General features: G+C 38.5%; 1 protein-coding gene across 1 annotated transcript in view; it reads right to left on the reverse strand.

The window, feature by feature from the left end:
• SLC25A24 (solute carrier family 25 member 24) overlaps positions 1-19,617 on the reverse strand; it is a gene marked incomplete at its 3' end in the record, with an annotated part of 78,759 nt that overhangs the window by 6,945 nt on the left and 52,197 nt on the right. Inside the window, exons 7-11 of the mRNA XM_079727010.1 lie at positions 15,776-15,887; positions 13,439-13,597; positions 11,021-11,173; positions 3,586-3,693; positions 1,935-2,102 (exon numbers count right to left, since the gene is read on the reverse strand). Of these exons, the coding sequence (XP_079583136.1) occupies positions 1,935-2,102; positions 3,586-3,693; positions 11,021-11,173; positions 13,439-13,597; positions 15,776-15,887 (700 nt within the window). The remainder of the gene's footprint in view (positions 1-1,934; positions 2,103-3,585; positions 3,694-11,020; positions 11,174-13,438; positions 13,598-15,775; positions 15,888-19,617) is intronic.

The raw sequence follows: 19,617 nt of genomic DNA on the forward strand, positions 1-19,617 counted from the left end.
GGGCCACTGAGCCTGCGCATCCGGAGCCTGTGCTCCACAATGGGAGAGGCCACAGCAGTGAGAGGCCCACATACCGCAAAAAACAAACAAACAAAAAACCCTGACTTTTACTCCCTAGCAGACACTGTTCAGATTGATACCCAAATCTGTGTGTACCGAATTGCAATTCTTTGATCCCAAATAAATGCGTTGTGTTTGATTATTGCCTCCTAGGTTTCTTCAGGTTGACAAGTACAAGGAATGAATCTGTACTACCCACTATCAGTGTCTTGGTTTTATCAATGTTAAATTTTAACAAACCAAAGAAAATGTGCCATTTTTGCTTATTTCTCTCTTCTCAAAAAAATCCCTAGTATCATCTGCTAAGCTGAACAACTGTATCTGTAATAACCTTTTTTTTAAAAATTGAAGTATACAGTTAATTTATAATGTTTTATTAGCTTCAGGTATACAGCAAAGTGATTCAGTTATACATTCTTGTTTTCAGATTCTTTTCCATTATAGGTTATTAAAAGACATTGAATATAGTTCCCTGTGCTATACAGTAGGTCCTTGTTGTTAACTATTTTATACATAGTGGTATGTATATATTAACCCCAAACTCCTAATTTATCCCTCCCACTCCCACTATCCCCTCTGGCAACTATAAGTTTGTTTTCTATGTCTGTGAGTCTATTTCTGTTTTGTAAATAAGTTCATTTATATCATTTTTTTAGGTTCCACATATAAGTGATATCATATATTTATCTTTCTGTCTTTCACATAATATGATAATCTCTAGTTCTATCCATGTTGCTGCAAATAGCATTATTTCATTCTTTTTTATGTCTGAGTAATATTCCATTCTGGATAAATACATCTTCTTTATCCATTCATCTGTTGATGGACACTTAGGTTAACTTCCATGTCTTAGCTATTGCAAACAGTGCTGCTATGAACACTGGGGTGCATGTATCTTTTCAAATTAGAGTTTGCCCTCAGATATACACCCAGGAGTGGGATTTCTGGATCATATGGCAGTTCTATTTTAATTTGGCAAGGAACCTCACTACTGTTCTCCATAGTAGCTGTGCCAATTTACATTCCCACCAACAGTGCAGAAGGGTTCCCTTTTCTCCACACCATTATTATTCCTTTTCTCCACAGCAATTATTATTTGTAGACTTTTTAATGATGGCCATTCTGACTGGTGTAAGGTGATACCTCATTATAATTTTGATGTGCATTTCTCTAGTAGTTAGCGATATCGAGCATCTTTTCATGTGCCTGTTGGCCATTTGTATGTCTTCTTTGGAGAAATGTCTATTTAGGACTTCTACCCATTTTTTGATTGGGTTGTTCTTTTGATATTAAGCTATTTGTGTATTTTGGAAATTAATCCCTTGTTGGTAGCATGGTTTGCAAATATTTTATCCCAGTCCGTAGGTTGTCTTTTTGTTTTGTTTATGGTTTCCTTTGTTGTGCAAAAGATTTTAAGTTTAATTAGGTCCCACTTGTTTATTTTTGTTTTTATTTCCATTACTCTCGGAAACGGGTCCAAAAAAATATTGCTGTGATTTATGTGAAAGAGTGTTCTGCCTATGTTTTCCTCTAGGAGTTTTATAGCATCCAGTCATACATTTAGGTCTTTAATCTATTTTGATTTTATTTGTGTATATGGTGCTAGAGAAGTGAACAACTATATCTGAATGTGAAAGTATTCTCTTCATTTATAAAAATAATTAACAGTGAAATCTAATACAAAAGTGACCACAGGCATATGGGGTGTCATATTCAAGGAATTTGAAAAGAAAGATAAAAGAACACACCCTTGAATCTACTTTTGGTTACAAACTGTTTCCTGGTACATATGTACCTCTCTATATAAAGTCAAATTCTAACAATGAGAACTATTTAACTACATTTTCAGATTCAAAAGATTGCTACAAACTCACCTCATACACAGCAAGATCTATACCTGCATAAGGTATGATGCCTAATAAATTGGGAATGTAACCTTTGTAAAAAGCTCCCATGCCTTCATGTTTCAAAATCTTCTTGGCACAATCAAACATCCCAGAGTATTGTCCAGTTTTGCCTACAGCCAGCCTGGTTTTCAGAACCTGGTTATGAAAGAATATAATGAATATTATTATTCACATCAACGCTATCATCACAGAATTCAAAAGAAGTAACTTTACAAAGAACAAATATCTAGCATATATTGTCACTCAAATGACTGTCCAGTTTGTTGATGTGTTCTCTCTCACATATTATCTCTCTTAAGGGTCTAAGGCCAGAGCCAACGAGATCCCTTTTGCTGTAAAGATGATCTGAATTAGGGCAGTGGCAGAGGAAATAGAGAGAAGATAATCTATTGACATCTTAACAAAATTGTGACGTATTAGATATGGAGGGTGGGGGAAATGGTAGTGTAAAGGATGATCCCAGTGTTTCTAGCTTGGAACTTGGGATGGGGCCAGCAGAGAAGAGGGAAGGTGATGCTATTTACTGAGATGGAGGATATAAGAGGAAGCCTAGGTATTGAATTAGGATATTTTTTGAGGGGTGTGTGGAGTAATTGAACAATCATATTAAGATGCCTGCAAGGAAAGCTATATTAATATGCATACCACAAAGGTGAAAACTAACAGTATTTCTTAAGTCTTATCAGTTATTGAAAAACGCTTTGTCATATCAATAAAGATATCCACATCTACAATATTATTCTTGCTCTAAAGCAGGAGTTGGCAAACTCTTTCTATAAAGTAAATATTTTCGTCTTTGCAGGACTGAAATACCAGGTCTCTGTTGCATATTCTTTGGTACTGTTTTTTTGTTGTTGTTTTTAAACCACCTTAAAAAGGTAAAAATATAAAAACCATCCTTAGCTCAAGGGTTGTACAAAACAGTCCACAGGTCCATGGTTTGCTAACCTATGCTCTAATAAAAGGATGTCCAGTTAGGATTACCATCACCTAATCAAATTCTAAGGTTCCATTACGAACTTTATGGTACAGAAACTCTTTGGAGAGGAATGGGTGCTATAATTCTTATCAACACTATGGGAGCCAGCCTCTAAGATGGCCCCCAACCATCCCTGCCTCCTGGTATTCACACCATGTGTAGTCCCCTTCCACACTCTACCAGGGGTGGTCTTTGTGACCAACAGAATAGAGCAGATGTGACCAAAGATTGCAGCTTCTATCTTGGGTGCTCTCTTTGATAACTGATTTGGAAAAACCAGCTACCATGTTGTGAGGATACTCAAGCATCCTATGGAGAGGACCCTGCAATAAGGAACTGATATCTTCAACCAATAGCCAGGAAAACCTGGCAACAAACACGTGAATACGCTTGAAAACAGATCCATCCCCAGTTGAACCTTGCAGTGACTGCAGCCCTGGCTGACACCCTGCTATAGGCTGTGAGAAACCCTGAGCCAGAGGAACCCAGCTAAGCTACACCCAGATTCCTGATCCACAGAAACCGTGAGATTATAAATACTTGTTGCTTTAAACTGTTAATCTTGGGATAACTTGTTACACAGTAATAGATAATAATACAAACACTATTAATGCAATCAGACTTCACAATGGTACTTACCTCCATAGGATAAATAAATGTCTGTGCAGTTGCTCCAGCCATGGAACCAGAAACGAATCTCTCAAAGGTTCCTACTTTTTGTCCTTCCTCAGTAAGCAACTTCTTGTACTGTGTAAATAAAGTTTTAAATGCACATTAATACCTGCTACAGAATGAACTGTGTTCTTCCCCCACCTTCCCCACCCCCACAAATTCATATGTTGAAACTGTAACCTCCAGTGCGATAGTATTTGGAGCTGGGGCCTTTGGGAGGTAATTATGGTTTGATCATGAGGTGGGGCCTCTCTCTCTTTCTCTCTTTCTTTCACACACACGTTCACTCTCTCCCTCCTTCCTTCCCTACCCCTCACCCCTCTCTCTCTCTCCCCCCAACATGTATGCACCAAGGAAAGGCCACGTGAGCACACAGTGAGAGGGTGGCCATCTGCAAGCCAGGGAGAGAGAGCCCTCACTGGAAACCGAATTGGTCAGCACCGTGATGACAGACTCCCCAGCTCTAGAACTGTGAGAAATAAACTTCTGTTCTTTAAACAATCCAGCGTATGGTATTTTGTTATGGCAGGCCAAGCTAAGACAATACAAAAATACAAATCAGCTCCTAGAAATCAACTGACAATATGATGTTTCTCAAAATGCACACACTGCATTAACAATATCTAACAGAAAAGCAAGGTTTGAATGCTAATACATTCAGTTTACTGGACAGTGATTTTCAAGTTAGAATTCCACAAAACACAGATGGTCCACAGAGGGGACCCAGTAGCTCCTTTGCTAAAACAGATTCATCAGAACATTCTTCCTCAGATGCACAGGTTAATAAAGTGTTCACAGTTTTTAGATATTTTCCCCACAGTTTTCCTTTTTTTAAGATGAGTTTATTTTCACCAGTATAAGTAAAACTAATAAATAAGTGACAAATATTAACAACAACTTAGAAAAACAGTTTTTGTAGGTAATTACATTTAACTATACTAACATGTCGACCCCAGAGCCTGCCTGGCCCACCAGTACTAAAGCAACCGACATGGCTGATCTGGCCAAAGGGGGAAATCCGGCACAAATGCAGCCAAAATACCGATAGGGCAGGATGTTAACATCATGGGCTCTACAGTCAGGCAGACCTGGGCTTGAACCCTAGGTCTATGTGGCCCTGAGCAAGTTTATGAACATGTCCACATGCAGTTTCCTCATCTGTGATAACCCCAGCTTCACAGGGTTGTTGAAAGAATTTGATAAGATAATACACGTAACACAGCACAGTGCTGGGCAAATGGCAAATGTTCAGTAAATGTTATTGTTGTTGTTGTTGTTGTTATTATTATTACTAATATATTCAGTATTATCTTTCTACAACTTGGAGAGAAAATCTCTGTCCGAACACAGACTGTGGTTATAAGCCAGGCAAACCAGATTCCTTCTCCTAGAACTGTGAGGTGGGTCTACAGGTATAATTAGGCACTGACACCTGAGGGAGAAATACATAAAGCAATAGAGAAGCAGACACATGGAGAAGGGACAGGTCAGTGGGGTTCCACTTTCTGCACTTCCTGAGGCTCCTCCCCTTAATGCCGCAGGCACTTCCACAGTGACCCCCACCTCTAGCCTGCTTCCTTGAGCCAGCCAGTCTCTGTTCCTTGGGATCCAAAGAGCCCAATGCAAAAACACAGGAATACTTTCTCCTAGTAAAACTGTGTTTCTCTGCTCATGATAAAAATTAAATATATTATAATTTCACAAAGTTCCCCAAATAGCAGATATCTGCTTACCCCCAAAGATCAATGTTTCCACAGGCTCTATTTCCTGAACTGCACCAGAATGTTAACCAAAACTCCCTTCCGCATAAGCCCTATTGATTTTCCTGCATGTCAGATTATCACAATCATTAAGTATAATTTATTGAAAACCTTCCTGCATATGAACAGGAACCTCGGAGACATCGTTTACATCGTGTACCCCCATCCCAAAAGCACCTATCAAAAGTATTCTTTAGTGATTGGTGAATAAATATTTAAAGTGTAGGGGTTTGTGGCTCCTGCACCCCAGAACATACAATGCACAAAGGTAAGAGTTGAGGACAGAGAGCCCTGTACAGGGTTAGGCAAAGGGACAGGTGCTTAACACTACGTCACCAAGCTTAATTCCTACCCCAGAAAGGAGGTAACAGTCACAGAGACTTTAAGTGGCTTGCTCAAGGCCACAGAATTTGACTTTCTCAAAGATGACTTAGCTGTGCTCTCAAAGCCAGCCTGAAATCCTTTTCAGGATTTCAATTTTCTTCCTTCCTTCCTTTCTTTCTTCCTTCTTTTCTTTTCTTTTCTTTCCTTCTCTTCCTTCCTTCCTCCCTCCCTTCCTTTCTTTCTTTCAATTTTCTTTGCTTCTTTCTTTTTCTTTCTTTCCATCCATCCTATCTATCTCAACTCTCTCTCCATTTGTTAGAATACCTATTTCAACCTTCTCCATTCTCCTCCAGCTTCCAATACCACTTCCTCCCTCATTCTCAAAAAAAGTCCTTTCTTGGGAACTCAAGGAAGAACAGAGAGGCAACCAGGCAAGGATATCTTCGTATTCCTGCCCACTTCCCACAAAATCACCCGCATCCACTTATATCTTTTTCTTCCCGAGCTGACATGAGAAAAGTCCTCCACACAGTCAAAGGCTAAGCCTGACAGCAGACCGGTGAGTATCCATTTCTCCCCCAGCCCCTCCACCCCCACTCCCTACTCCACACACATACTTCCTCTGAATACCTGCTGCACTTGTCATCAGTCTCTCTCACTTATATTTTTTAACCTCCTTCTTTGTATTGACATGCTTCCTTCAGCCATAGGCATGTCATTAAAATGAAATGTATCAAAACCCAACATCCTTCTAACCTATCACTCTCTCCCTCTTCTTTTCTCCTTCCCTTCACTGAAGTCAAGCTCCTGACAAAGGTGTCTACTGTCCAGTTTTCTTCACCTCCTGTTCACTTTAGCTCATTTCAATTGGTTTCTCATCTCATTACTTCACTGAAACATTTATACCAAGCTTTCCTATCTCGGAGCTGGTAAATTCTGAAAGATAAACTGTTTATTGTATTTAGTACCCTGCAGTATTTGACCCTTCATGGAACCCTCTTCTTCCTCTGACTTCTAGGCCATTGTTTTCTCTGGATTTCCTCCTGTCTCTTTGGCTGCTCCTTCTCAGTCTCCTCTACAACTTTCTCCTACTTCTCCCTGCGCATATCCCCAGAACTGTTCTCATTCTATAAGCCTTCCTGAGGGCTCCATTCCAAAGGCTTCACCTCAGTCACAACCTCCCTGTCCTACTGGACAGCTCCTTGTACGTGTTACAGAAATAGCTCAAACCCAGCATGTCCAAAATGCAACCTGTCATTTTACCTCAAAATTAGTTCTTCTTGTTCCTCTTATTGTATTCTCTACATACTTAGTTGCTCAAGTTAGAAACCAGAGTATCACCCTTGATTCTTCTTTCTCATCTCTACACTCACTCAGTGAGTTCTGTTGTTTCTATTTCCCAAAATAGTTTTCAGTTCATTTCAGTTTTTCTTCAATCACTACAGCCGTCTCCTTATACTGGTACTCATCATTTCTTACCTGAATTCCTGAAATATTTCCTTAAATAGTCTCCCTGCCTCAAGTACAGCCTCACTCTCTTCCAATACCTCTTCACTCTTTTCCACATTGATCTTTCTTGAATGTAAATATACTTATTCCACTTCCCTACATAAGATGCTTCAATAACCCCCTCACCACATTCAGGATAAAATCTAGACTCCTATCACATTTGGCTCCTGCCTATCTGTCCAGCCTGCTTTCATCATCATCTTCCCGGACACACACTCCACTACACTTAAGCCTAGTGAACCACCTTCAGCTTCCTTAGTGAGTGATGCTCTCCTGTGCCAACATTTCTGTCCACAGGCTGCTGCTTCTGCTCAAATACCCATCTTCCCCTTCATCTTAATGGACTTAAGACTCACGCTCATTCAGTGAGGATTTACTGGCACTGGGCAAGGTGCTGGGAACACACACCTGAAAACAGATCCTGCCTGAGAAAGCTCACAGTCTCCTTAAGAAGAGAGATAAGTACTGAGATCATCAGAATTCAGTGTGAGAGTGCTAACAGAGGGAAACAAAGGGAAGGTGTCCTGGAGGAAATAACTCCCGAGCAAAGTCTTGAAAGATGTTCACCACGATATGACCTATAGGAAGTGGAATGGTGTGTGTGTCACTGGAGTGAGGGGTGGGGGAGGGATGACTGTAAAGTACCCTTGGGATATGTAAGTGGAGATGCACAGATATGCAGTGCTCAGGTGGATGTGCAGGTATAGAGATGAAGAGAAAAATGTTAGAATGGAAAGCAGTTAGAATGCAGATGGCAGCTGAAACCATGAGAACACAACACCGTACTGCCACCCTGTTCCTGATATAATTGGACTGCTATGGCAGTGAGGACCCAAATGGACCACAGCTTTATCCCATGTTGATGTGTTTAAGAGAGCTACGTACCAGGCTGAAAATATTCTTTTCTTCGTTTTCTAAGCTATTAGTTATTCAATGAACAAGACCTACCTGAATACAGAAGTGAGCTAGTTAGGTACTCTGGGAAATTTGAGAATATATATAGCATAACATTTATGCCAAGGTAGTTTACAACTCACTGGGAGAAGCAATGGATTTTCCATTATCCGATGGAAAACTGGATATTCTGTAAAATAGTACTATAAGGAAACCAGGCAGGAGAGGCATCAGTTTTGGTTGGGATGCTTAGGAAATGCTTCTCATAGGAAGCTGGGCTTTGGGCTTAAGAGAGCCCTGAGGGATGAAAGGACCTTCAGCAGGGGGCAGAAAATGGACAGGCATAATAGGTCCCAGAGACCACAAGAACACTATACCACACTGTGCAGAGAGCTTTCTCTTGATCTCTAAGAAAAGTTAGCATGCAGTAATTAAATATTGTGAAGAGGTCTGAGAAAGGAGCCTGGCTGGACGCCTGTTGGTAGTGTTCAAGGTAAGAATCTGCTAAGTAGCATAAAGTATAATACATACATTTGCTTGCAATAATACAGAGTTTCAAAAATACTGACTTCCTGCATATGGAATAATGGTTTTATACTTGAATACTTATTTATTTTAGGGTCTGGTTTTCCTATCATAAAATCCAAGTATGTGATCAGAATAACTTACAGGTATCTAAAATGCTAGCCCTTACTAGTCGTGATATGTATCCTCAAACATTCACAGAAGGAAAATATACTTCCCAAAGATAAGCTGTAATTAAAGTCATGGAGGCTAGATTTTCATCATTGTTTTCTTTGCTTCTCTATTTCCTAAGCCAAGAAAAAAACACCACTAGACTTTGTAATCTTCTCAAGAGTATTCTGCTGCTCAAGAACAAAATGTTCTCCAAAATTATCAAAAATCCATTTGAAATAATACAAAATATAAGGTGGGGTTCAATTTCAAGGTTCTTATCGTCTATGGTTAACAATGATGGAAGAAATAGTGGAAAGAATAATTTTGTGCGTGCTTAATTAGACAATTCTGCTAATGACAAAGAGAAGCCAAACTCTAAAATCCACTACTGTATTTCCTCTTAACATCAAGTTACGCTGAAACAGCATCCTAATATCTAAGCATCCTAAACAATCTAAGTCAACAGAGAAGTTGATTCAGAGGTAAATGCATTCATTCATTTACTCATTCACTCACTCATTCTACACTTACTGAGCACTTATCACACGCCAGGCTCTGTCTAAATGCTGGAGTGCACGGAGAAGAAGCCAAGCCTCTGCCTTCATGGAGCTTTCACTCTAAATTCAACTCAATTTTATAGCAATGTCAAATTACACAAATGACTTCAACTTAAAAGTTTTCCTTCCAGATGCTGGATGGGGATACTTTCACAAAAACTTATGTGAGTGTGCAGCTTCTATTCTGAATTCAAAATGAATAAGCTAAAATCTTATGTTTCCTTTAAGAGCTACTTAGACCTAGAGAAACGGAAATAAAAACAAAGGTAAACAAATGGGACCTAATGAAACTTCAAAGCTTTTGCACAGCAAAGGAAACCATAAACAAGACCAAAAGACAACCCTCAGAATGGGAGAAAATATTTGCAAATGAAGCAACGGACAAAGGATTAATCTCCAAAATTTATAAACAGTTCATGCAGCTCAATAGCAAAAAAACAAACAACCCAATCCAAAAATGGGCAGAAGACTTAAATAGGCATTTCTCCAAAGAAGATATACAGACTGCCAACAAACACATGAAAGAATGCTCAACATCATTAATCATTAGAGAAATGCAAATCAAAACTACAATGAGATATCATCTCACACCAGTCAGAATGGCCATCATCAAGAAATCTAGAAACAATAAATGCTGGAGAGGGTGTGGAGAAAAGGGAACACTCTTGCACTGCTAGTGGGAATGTGAATTGGTACAGCCACTATGGAGAACAGTATGGAGGTTCCTTAAAAAACTACAAATATAACTACCATATGACCCAGCAATCCCACTACTAGGCATATACCCTGAGAAAACCATAATTCAAAAAGAGACATGTACCAAAATGTTCATTGCAGCTCTATTCACAATAGCCCGGAGCTGGAAACAACCTAAGTGTCCATCATCGGATGAATGGATAAAGAAGATGTGGCACATATATACAATGGAATATTACTCAGCCATAAAAAGAAACGAAGCTGAGCTATTTGTAATGAGGTGGATAGACCTAGAGTCTGTCATACAGAGTGAAGTAAGTCAGAAAGAGAAATATATGCTAACACATATATATGGAATTAAAAAAAAATGTCATGAAGAACCTAGGGGTAAAACGGGAGTAAAGACACAGACCTACTTGAGAATGGACTTGAGGATATGGGGAGGGGGAAGGGTAAGCTGTGACAAAGCGAAAGAAAGGCATGGACATATATACACTATCAAACGTAAGGTAGATAGATAGTGGGAAGCAGCCGCAGAGCACAGGGAGATCAGCTCGGTGCTTTGTGACCGCCTGGAGGGGTGGGATGGGGAGGGTGGGAGGGAGGGAGATGCATGATGGAAGGGATGTGGGAACAGATGTATATGTAAGACTGATTCACTTTGTTATAAAGCAGAAACTAATAAAAATAAATAAATAAATAAAAATAAAAAGCAGTTTTATCTACAAAAAAAAAAAAGAGCTACTTAGAAAAGAACACAAAAGTCTTTTTAAGTAATATGAAATTCAGAATCCTAGAATTGAGTCATGAGGGATCTCTGAGGTTATCTGGTCTAATCTCCTATAAGAGAAATTCCTCATGGAGTATATGTGGAAAGTTATCATGTATTAAAATAATAATCTAAAAAGCATTGTATGATAATTGTTATTGAATCAGTTTATTAACTCCCCTTTGTTAACAAATTCCACAGGTGATAACTATTACCTGTTCATATGCCCAGAACTTAACAGCTGTCTCAGGAGCAATTTTAATGACATTTGCACCATTTCCTCTCCAAAGTGAGCGGATACCTCCCTCTTTCACCATCTGTCGAAAGCCACCATATATGTTCATTTTCTCTGATTTTGAACCATGGACCTAAAAACAAAAGCAAAATGATATTAAATACTGGTGGGATGTTATTATTACTATTTCTAAAGTAACCACACAATCCACTCTCTTTTCTTCAGTATTATTTATTACTGCATGAAGATGTATTTGAAAATAGAATATAGAAGGTTGAGAAAATATATAATGGGAAGAACTATTACCATCATTTTAGAAGCCTGACTCTGAATCTAAAACTAAGAAAAATTGTAACCCTCAGTGTGGGAAAGCAAACAGAGAAGGCATGATCAAAAGTAAAATTATGAACAACGTTCATAAGATAAAATGAACCAACTTATTATTTATTAGGCTATGGAACACCCTTTGGAACATGAGCAAGTTCAGTATAAGAAAAATTAGAAAAATATACTGAATGTAATATATTATCCCTCCCCCTGAGAAGTAATACTGACATGAAATATAAATGGGACTCAAAACAATCTGGATGTTATGTTTATCAGAGCTATAGAGAATAGAATACACACAGCCTGACACCAAAAATAAAAATTGTAACTTCTACAGCTTATCTCGAAGTCTCACGTACCAACTGCCTAACCCAGTGAATACTGATGAATTATCTGGCTCACACTTCCGATGTGATAGTTGTTTAAATAAACTAGACCTTATGCTTGCCTCTATATAAAACTGATTAAATCTAATAAACCAAAAGTAATTAAAGAAGTCAGCTATTCTTCTGATTGTTTCTGCTTACACAAAATGAGTGACTACTATTAAAAAAAAAACCAAGAAGGGAGGAAGAGAGAGGCTGAAGACTAAAGGTCAGCCATGAGGGCAGTATATGATCTAGTCACAATAAAAACTCTGGACACCAAAGACTCAGGTGAGCCTCCTTGGTTGGTGTGCAACTCTGTGCATATTGTCACACGCCAATGTCAGGAAATAATATATTCTGACTCTCTGAGGAGAAAACAACAGAAACTCTGCATTTGGTACTTCCCTGGGAGCCCTATGCTCTTCTTTCCTTGACTGATTTTAATGTATATCTTTCACTGTAATAAACCATAACCATGAGTATAAAAGCTTCCAGTGAGTTCTGTGAATTAATGAATCTGAAGGTAGTTTGGGGAAACCCCTGAACTTTCAGGAACTAAAGTCTAAATATATCCATTTTATTTTAAATAAACTTCATAATAAAATATGACAAAGGAAAAGATGAATGCTTATTCAAGCTCTCTCAACATCAATTTACTATTGTTCCTAAAGAAAAACATACAGCCCATTCCCTCTTCTTTTTTTTTAAAGCAGTGTCTTTACCCCTAAACATATTTTGAGATGTAGGTACATTCTCAATGGATGCTAGTTTAAAATATTGTCAGAAATCATTTTGTACAGAAATCTAATGGCAAATATAAAAAGTGCTGACCACAGGTATAACAACACAACTTTTAAAAACCTTTTTTAAGCAGCTAGTATATTCTAGCAGGGTGCTCCAGCCTACCAAGCATTTTCACATACCTTACACTATTTAATTCTTACAACCACCCTTGCTTGTTAGATATTCCTATTCCCATTCTAGAATGAAGGAAAATGAGGCCTCAGGGGTTTCATGCAGTGTGAGAACCATGAGCTTTAGAGGCAGAAATACTCCATTCCTTGTCTAATTTGTTGTAAAGGAAAAGTTATTTAACTCTCTGAGCCCTGTGTTCCCCACAGATAATATGAGGATAAAATCCTCTCATGCTGGGTTACTAGAAGATTAAATGGGTTACCATAATGAGCACCAAATAAATATTAATCCATTCCTTTCCCTCTTTCTTTTCACTGTGACCAGCCAAGCCTACACTGCTAGTAAATAGGAAAGTCAGCTTATAAACCCAGGTCTTGCCTGCCAACCTCAGCTTTAGAATAATTTTTTAAGTTACATCCTTGTTCCAAGATTCTAGATTTCAGAAAAACCTTCTTTTGAGAAAGAACATAAAATATAAGGAAAATATAAGTAATTTAAAGAGAACCCTACAATAATGGCTAGAGATTTCCTTTTCTAATTAAACATTTGAATAGTCACAGAAAGCCAAGATTAAAAGTTCATCACACAACATGTGCCAACAATTTAAGGTTTGGTCAAACACTGAAATACTTAACACGGACTGAATTTAGGATTAATAGCAATAAAATTGAGAGATTTCTTTTTAAAGGTATGACTATCACTGCGAAATTTTAAAACTTTTTTCAAAGCACCGTATTTCTCATTGTTTCAGAATATTTTGGACAAACTTAGAAGATCGCAAAGCTCACCTGCATCATGACTTTCAGACGATCCAAAGGGGCAGTGCTTGTTCGAGAGACGGCACCAGCAACACCTCCTGCCAAAAGCTGCCTCCACCACTGCCCCGACTTCTTTTCATCTTCCGTGAATTCATCTGGAATAGTTAAACTATCTCCTATGTCAATACCCTGTTAAAATGGAAGAAAGAGCCCCAGGCTCCATCAATTAAAGACAGATCATTCCAGAAGGTTTGCTTCTTTGAAAGAAGAATTACATATTATTTTATAATTAAGATCAGCTTCAATCCCTAGAAAGTACTATACTGAACCAATCTGAGCGTATAGGCAATTATACGTAGCCTATTCACGCTAAATGGAATACAGTATCAGTCCGCAAGAAATGAAAATTAACAGTAATTACAAATTTACAAAACCAACAATTACAACATTTTTCCTAATAGATTCAGAATAACTTTTCTCTTCTAGGTCTAAGTCAGAATGAAAGAGCAGCATTTGATCAGAGGTAGTGAATCCTTAGCTACAGAAAGAAAATAATTTGTCAGTTCTTCAAAGATACACACCTTATCTCAAAATTATATCCACATTATACTTTATAACATGATATGTGCTCTAAATATGTAAATAAAAATTAAATTAAAACTGTAATTTGAGTACCCCTAAACTCATTTCCTATATAGACTGTCTGTAAATATTTTTATAAATCTGACTTGTCATTTAAAACATGCAACAGATTCTATATAAAATTTAGCTTACAGAGAGGTATTGTTTAAAATGATCTACCTTCCAATCTTCTCTAAATATTACTATAGGTTACAAACATAGCTTGACAGAAACAAAATTCTATAATAATATTTTTACAACTTTATTATCTAAATGATTCTAATGTAAAAGATTTTATAGGTAAGAGTGTCAGGGTAAGGAGCTTTGCTATAGTAGTAACCCTCTATTTCTTCATTTTACTATCAATAAAATGGATACATGATTGTAGCCTCAACTATTACTATCTCCAAAGATATAATAAGAATTTGATTATGTAAATATGATTTTACATAAGTATAAAATTAATCAAGGCAACTGAACTACAAATATAGTATTATTTTATACTCATAGTTGAAAAGGCATTAGCCACCAATAATTCTACAATGCTCTAGGTAAGTTTAGGCATTGTTACTAGTAACAATGTGAACCCCAGGCTTCATTTAGTGCATATAAAATGTACTGAAATCCAGGAATACGTATAGAAGTCAAGCCCATTAGAAAAATAAAAATTCCCTCAGAGTTCCCATTGTTTTCAGGAACAGATTGCAGAATGAAATGAATTTCATTTACCCCAGGATATTTCAGTAGGATATTAATGAAATTTAATTAAAATTTGAAAGTTTAGAAGAATACAGATGGATAGGTGTGCAATACTAAGCAGATGAGCCAAAGATTTTGTGTGTGTGTGTGTGTGGTATGTGGGCCTCTCACTGCCGTGGCCTTTCCCATTGTGGAGCACAGGCTCCAGACATGCAGGTTCAGTGGCCATGGCCCACAGGCCCAGCCACTCCGCGGCATGTGGGACCTCCCGGACCGGGGCACGAACCCGTGTCCCCTGCATCAACAGGCGGACTCTCAACCACTGTGCCACCAGGGAAGCCCGAGCCAAAGATTTTTTAACCTTCCATGACTATTATTATAGGTGCCTTAAGCCAGAGATAAATGTAGGTGGTTGACTGAACAAGCAAGTTTCAGAAGGGATCTTTGGTCATTATCAACCACGAGGTACTGAGATTATTTAGGCAATATATTATCTATACAAGTAAAAGCCCCGGGACTTCTCTGGTGGCACAGTGGTTAAGAATCCTCCTGCCAATGCAGGGGACATGGGTTTGATCCCTGGTCTGGGAAGATCCCACATGCTGCGGAGCAACTAAGCCCGTGCACCACAACTACTGAGCCTGTGCTCTAGAGCCCACAAGCCACAACTACTGAGCCCATGTGCCACAACTACTGAAGCCCACGTGCCTGGAGCCCATGCTCCACAACGAGAGAAGCCACTGCAATGAGAAGCCCACGCACCTCAACAAAGAGTAGCCCCCGCTCGCTGCAACTAGAGAAAGCCCACCCACAGCAACGAAGACCCAACACAGCCAAAAATAAATAAAATAAAATTAATTAATTAAAAAAAAAAGCTTTAATATACTCCGAGTATACACCTAACAGACTACGTAGAACTCTACAAGTTAAAGAGCTATTGAGATGGGTACCATGGCCCATAAGTGTTATAGAGTGCTCTTGGATGATAACCATACCAATTGCTTACAGCTCCAAATAAGTATAAATTAATACATAAAGCATACTCACAGTAGAATGTTTCCAGAAACGGATAATTTCCTCAATGTCTGTAACAGGGTTAAATAAGAAGTAGTCTCTCCATTCATTCCAGTCCACTGTCATCGTCCCATCAGCATCGATGCTGAAAATAAAAAGAAGCTGATTAAAGAACAAAATAAAATGTGTAAATAAAACTAACATTATTGGCCATGTTGCAGAACAACAACTTTCTCTTCCAACTTAATATTCTTTTTTTGTTTGTTTGTTTGTTTTGTTTTTTTGCGGTACGCGGGCCTCCCACTGTTGTGGCCCCTCCCGCTGCGGAGCACAGGCTCCGGACGCGCAGGCTCAGCGGCCGTGGCTCACGGGCCCAGCCGCTCCGCGGCACATGGGATCCTCCCGGACCGGGGCACGAACCCGTATCCCCTGCATCGGCAGGCGGACTCTCAACCACTGCGCCACCAGGGAGGCCCCCAACTTAATATTCTTAAAACGTTTTTGGAAATGGCAACAAGCATTTGATGATCTGTTTTAATCATTGAGATAAAAATAGACCCCCAAATTACAGGTCTCACTAAAGGCTACTTTTGGTGCTCTGTCAAACTCCAAGTCAATGAGCTATCAAACACTAATGCTGGAAGATAAAATTGGGGAGTAGCAATGAATGAACTTATGATCCATTTTTTCTTACACTGGCTCAAGAAGATAGTTCTTAATGTTCTATTGTAACATTTGGATGTGACTTCAGAATATACTCAAAATACACTATCAATTTCCTTCTCCAATTTTCTCTAAGCTAAGAAAACTACCAATGATTGTAAAAAATAAAATCAAACTTGGTGATTGGCCTTCTGAGTCTTAAGAAATCCTGGTACCTTATCTTCAACATTTAAAATTAACATATTGTAGCCTTGGATATTTTTCATTAACTTTTTGCTTATTTTAGTAGGTTCTTGGCAATAATGTCATTTGTACCTGTTTATTTTCCTAAAAGCAACTTTAAACTGCCCAGGATTTTGATAGTTTTGATCACTACTGTAGACCCAGCATCTAAAGTGGGCAGTACAAAGAAAGTGCTCATTTATTTATTGAATTAATGAATATATCTGAAAAAAAAGTTTTGGTGTCTCCTCTGAATTTTATATTTATTCTATGACTTGTGTGAAAGTGATGCATAAAGATGGCAGTCAGATAAAATGCTATTTTCAGATATTTATGATTATATTTTCCAGTGCCACTTTTAACTTTGATTGCATACATGAAATTACACTTAAACTTTCAATTGTCCCAGCACACAGGTGTTAACATTCCATATTTGCATAAGGGTCCTAGTTACTACTGATGTTTATGACACTATTCTTCTGGATTAAAATATTAAGAGCTCTATTTTTTTTTTTTTTTTTTTTTTTTGCGGTACGCAGCCCTCTCACTGTTTTGGCTTCTCCCGTTGCAGAGCACAGGCTCCGGATGCGCAGGCTCAGCGGCCATGGCTCACGGGCCCAGCCGCGGTGGGATCTTCCCGGACCAGGGCACAAACCCATGTCCCCTGCATCGGCAGGCGGACTCTCAACCACTGCGCCACCAGGGAAGCCCTATAGCTCTATTTTTTAATCACTATTTTCTATTTTAATGCAATTGTTTATTGTCTGACCCTACCCCTCAACCCCCCCCACACACGCATGCAAGCATCCTCCACAAGGCAAGGATTTTTTATTTTATTCACTGATATGACCAAAGTGTCTAGAACAGTGCCTGGCGCAGAGCAAATATTTGTTGAATGAATAAATGAATTACAAACTCTGCAGCTTAAAGCCACAGAACACTTAGTGCTGACAAACTTCTTAAATAAGATAGTCTCACTGTGGGTTTAAATTGCGTTTCTCTTCAACTTACTAACGAAGTTGAGCATCTCATCATATTCATCTGCTATTCATGTTTTTTCCCTTGTGAAATGCTTGTTCATATATTTTGCCCATTTTTCTAATGGGTTGTGTCTTTTTCTTAAATATGTATAGTTCTTTATATAGTTGATTTAATCCTTCAAGTTATAAATTAGCAAGTACCTTCTCTTTGTCTTTTCATTTTATTTATAGTGTCCATGAATAGATGCTCTTAATTATAATACAGCTGAATTTATCAAGATTTTCATATATGGTTACTGACTTCTGTATTTTTTTAAATAAATTCTTCCCTATACTGAGATATAGACATTTGCTTCTTTTCCCTCTAAAGGTACTGCAGTGTAACTTTCACATTTAGTTTGATTTTTTAAAATTGAAGTAAGGTTGACTTACAATATTATGTTAGTTTCAGATGTACAGCAAAGTGACTCACTTATATGTATAATTTTTTCAGATTATTTTCCATTATAGGTTATTACAAGATATTGAATATACTTCCCTGTGCTACACAGTAAATCCTTGTTGCTTATCTATTTTATGTATAGTAGTTTGTATCTGTTAATCCCATACTCCTAATTTATCCTTCCTACCCTCCCTTTCCCTTTTGGTAACCATAAGTTTGTTTTCTATGTCTGTGATTTCTGTGCATGGCGTGAGGCAGGTGCCCAACTGTATTTCTGTCTGCATGGATAACCAGGTGCACCAGAACCATTTATTGCATAGTCTCTCCTTTTCCCAGGGATTTGCAAAGCTACTTCTCTCATGTGACAAATCCCAAATATGGATGGGTCTGTTTCTGGGATGGTATGTTCCACTTGTCAACTTGTCTATCTGTGTGGCAATACCACTAAGTCTTAATTATAGCTTATAACAACTCTTTGATATGTGATAGGGCAGGCCCCCAGCTCCTTAGGGTTCTCCGAGAATGTCTTGGTTTTTCTTGGGCCTGTATGGTTTCATTTTTCTCTAGAAATGTTTCATAGCCCAAATGCTGGGGCAAAGAGAACAACTGAGAGGGTGGTTCAGGATTGGGGGAAAGTAAGTAGGAGTGGTGGAAGGAATCGATCAAGAGGAGATTGATGGACTGGTGGAAATGAAGGGGCCAGAGATCTGTAAGTCAAAATGCAAGTACCATAGGAGCAAGACAGTGTAGAATCTGGAGGAAGAAGGGTCAAAAGGTAGGATACAGGTTTTTAAGACTTCAGACGAGGAGTGGCTTCAAGTTATGATACAGTCCTGAGAGGGAGTGGGCTGCTGAAGCAAAATGGAATAAAAGTCTCAGGTGTGTTGAGGAAGGCAGGAAACACTGACACTATAAAGAGGAGTCACCAACATGAATACTGAAGTTTCCTAGGACTTAAAGAGAAAATGACTATTTGACAAGTGCCAAGGTCCTCAATAAATGTGGAGAGGGAACTAGAGATAAGAAAATTAGAGGAAAGAGGGATGGAGATGAAAGCCTAAATGGAAAATGGATTTTACTTGAGAGCGGAAGATAAAGATACATGAAACACACATGTTTGGGAGCGACTGCCTACCTATTTCAGCTACTCCCCACCCATATCTTCTACTGAAAAAGTAGAACTAGGAGGCTTTATTTCAACCAACTGATTCCTATTCTCATACTCTGATGACTCAGCCTCAGCTGTTTCAATCAGCACCTTTCAGACTTCTCTCCCATGCATTCAGTTTTGAGTATACTAAGAGACAGTGAAATGGCAGAAATGAAGCTGACATTTGGAGATATTATGAGTCACACTGATGGCCGAGCACTCAAGGGAAGGTCTGTGATTTCCACTACTGAAAACACAATCAGATTCTGCCTTTTAAAACTCTGTGAGATAATAGAAAATATATAATTTGGTCTCTGTTCCCTATTCCTGGCAAGAGCCCCTAAAGCCCTTGTAATTTCCTAAGTGATAAGAGCACTAGGGCATCTTTTGTTCTAATGAGGCAACTCTGGGTGGGCTC

This window comes from Hyperoodon ampullatus, assembly GCF_949752795.1.
Source record: "Hyperoodon ampullatus genome assembly, chromosome: 2".
Classification (NCBI taxonomy): Eukaryota; Metazoa; Chordata; class Mammalia; order Artiodactyla; family Ziphiidae; genus Hyperoodon; species Hyperoodon ampullatus.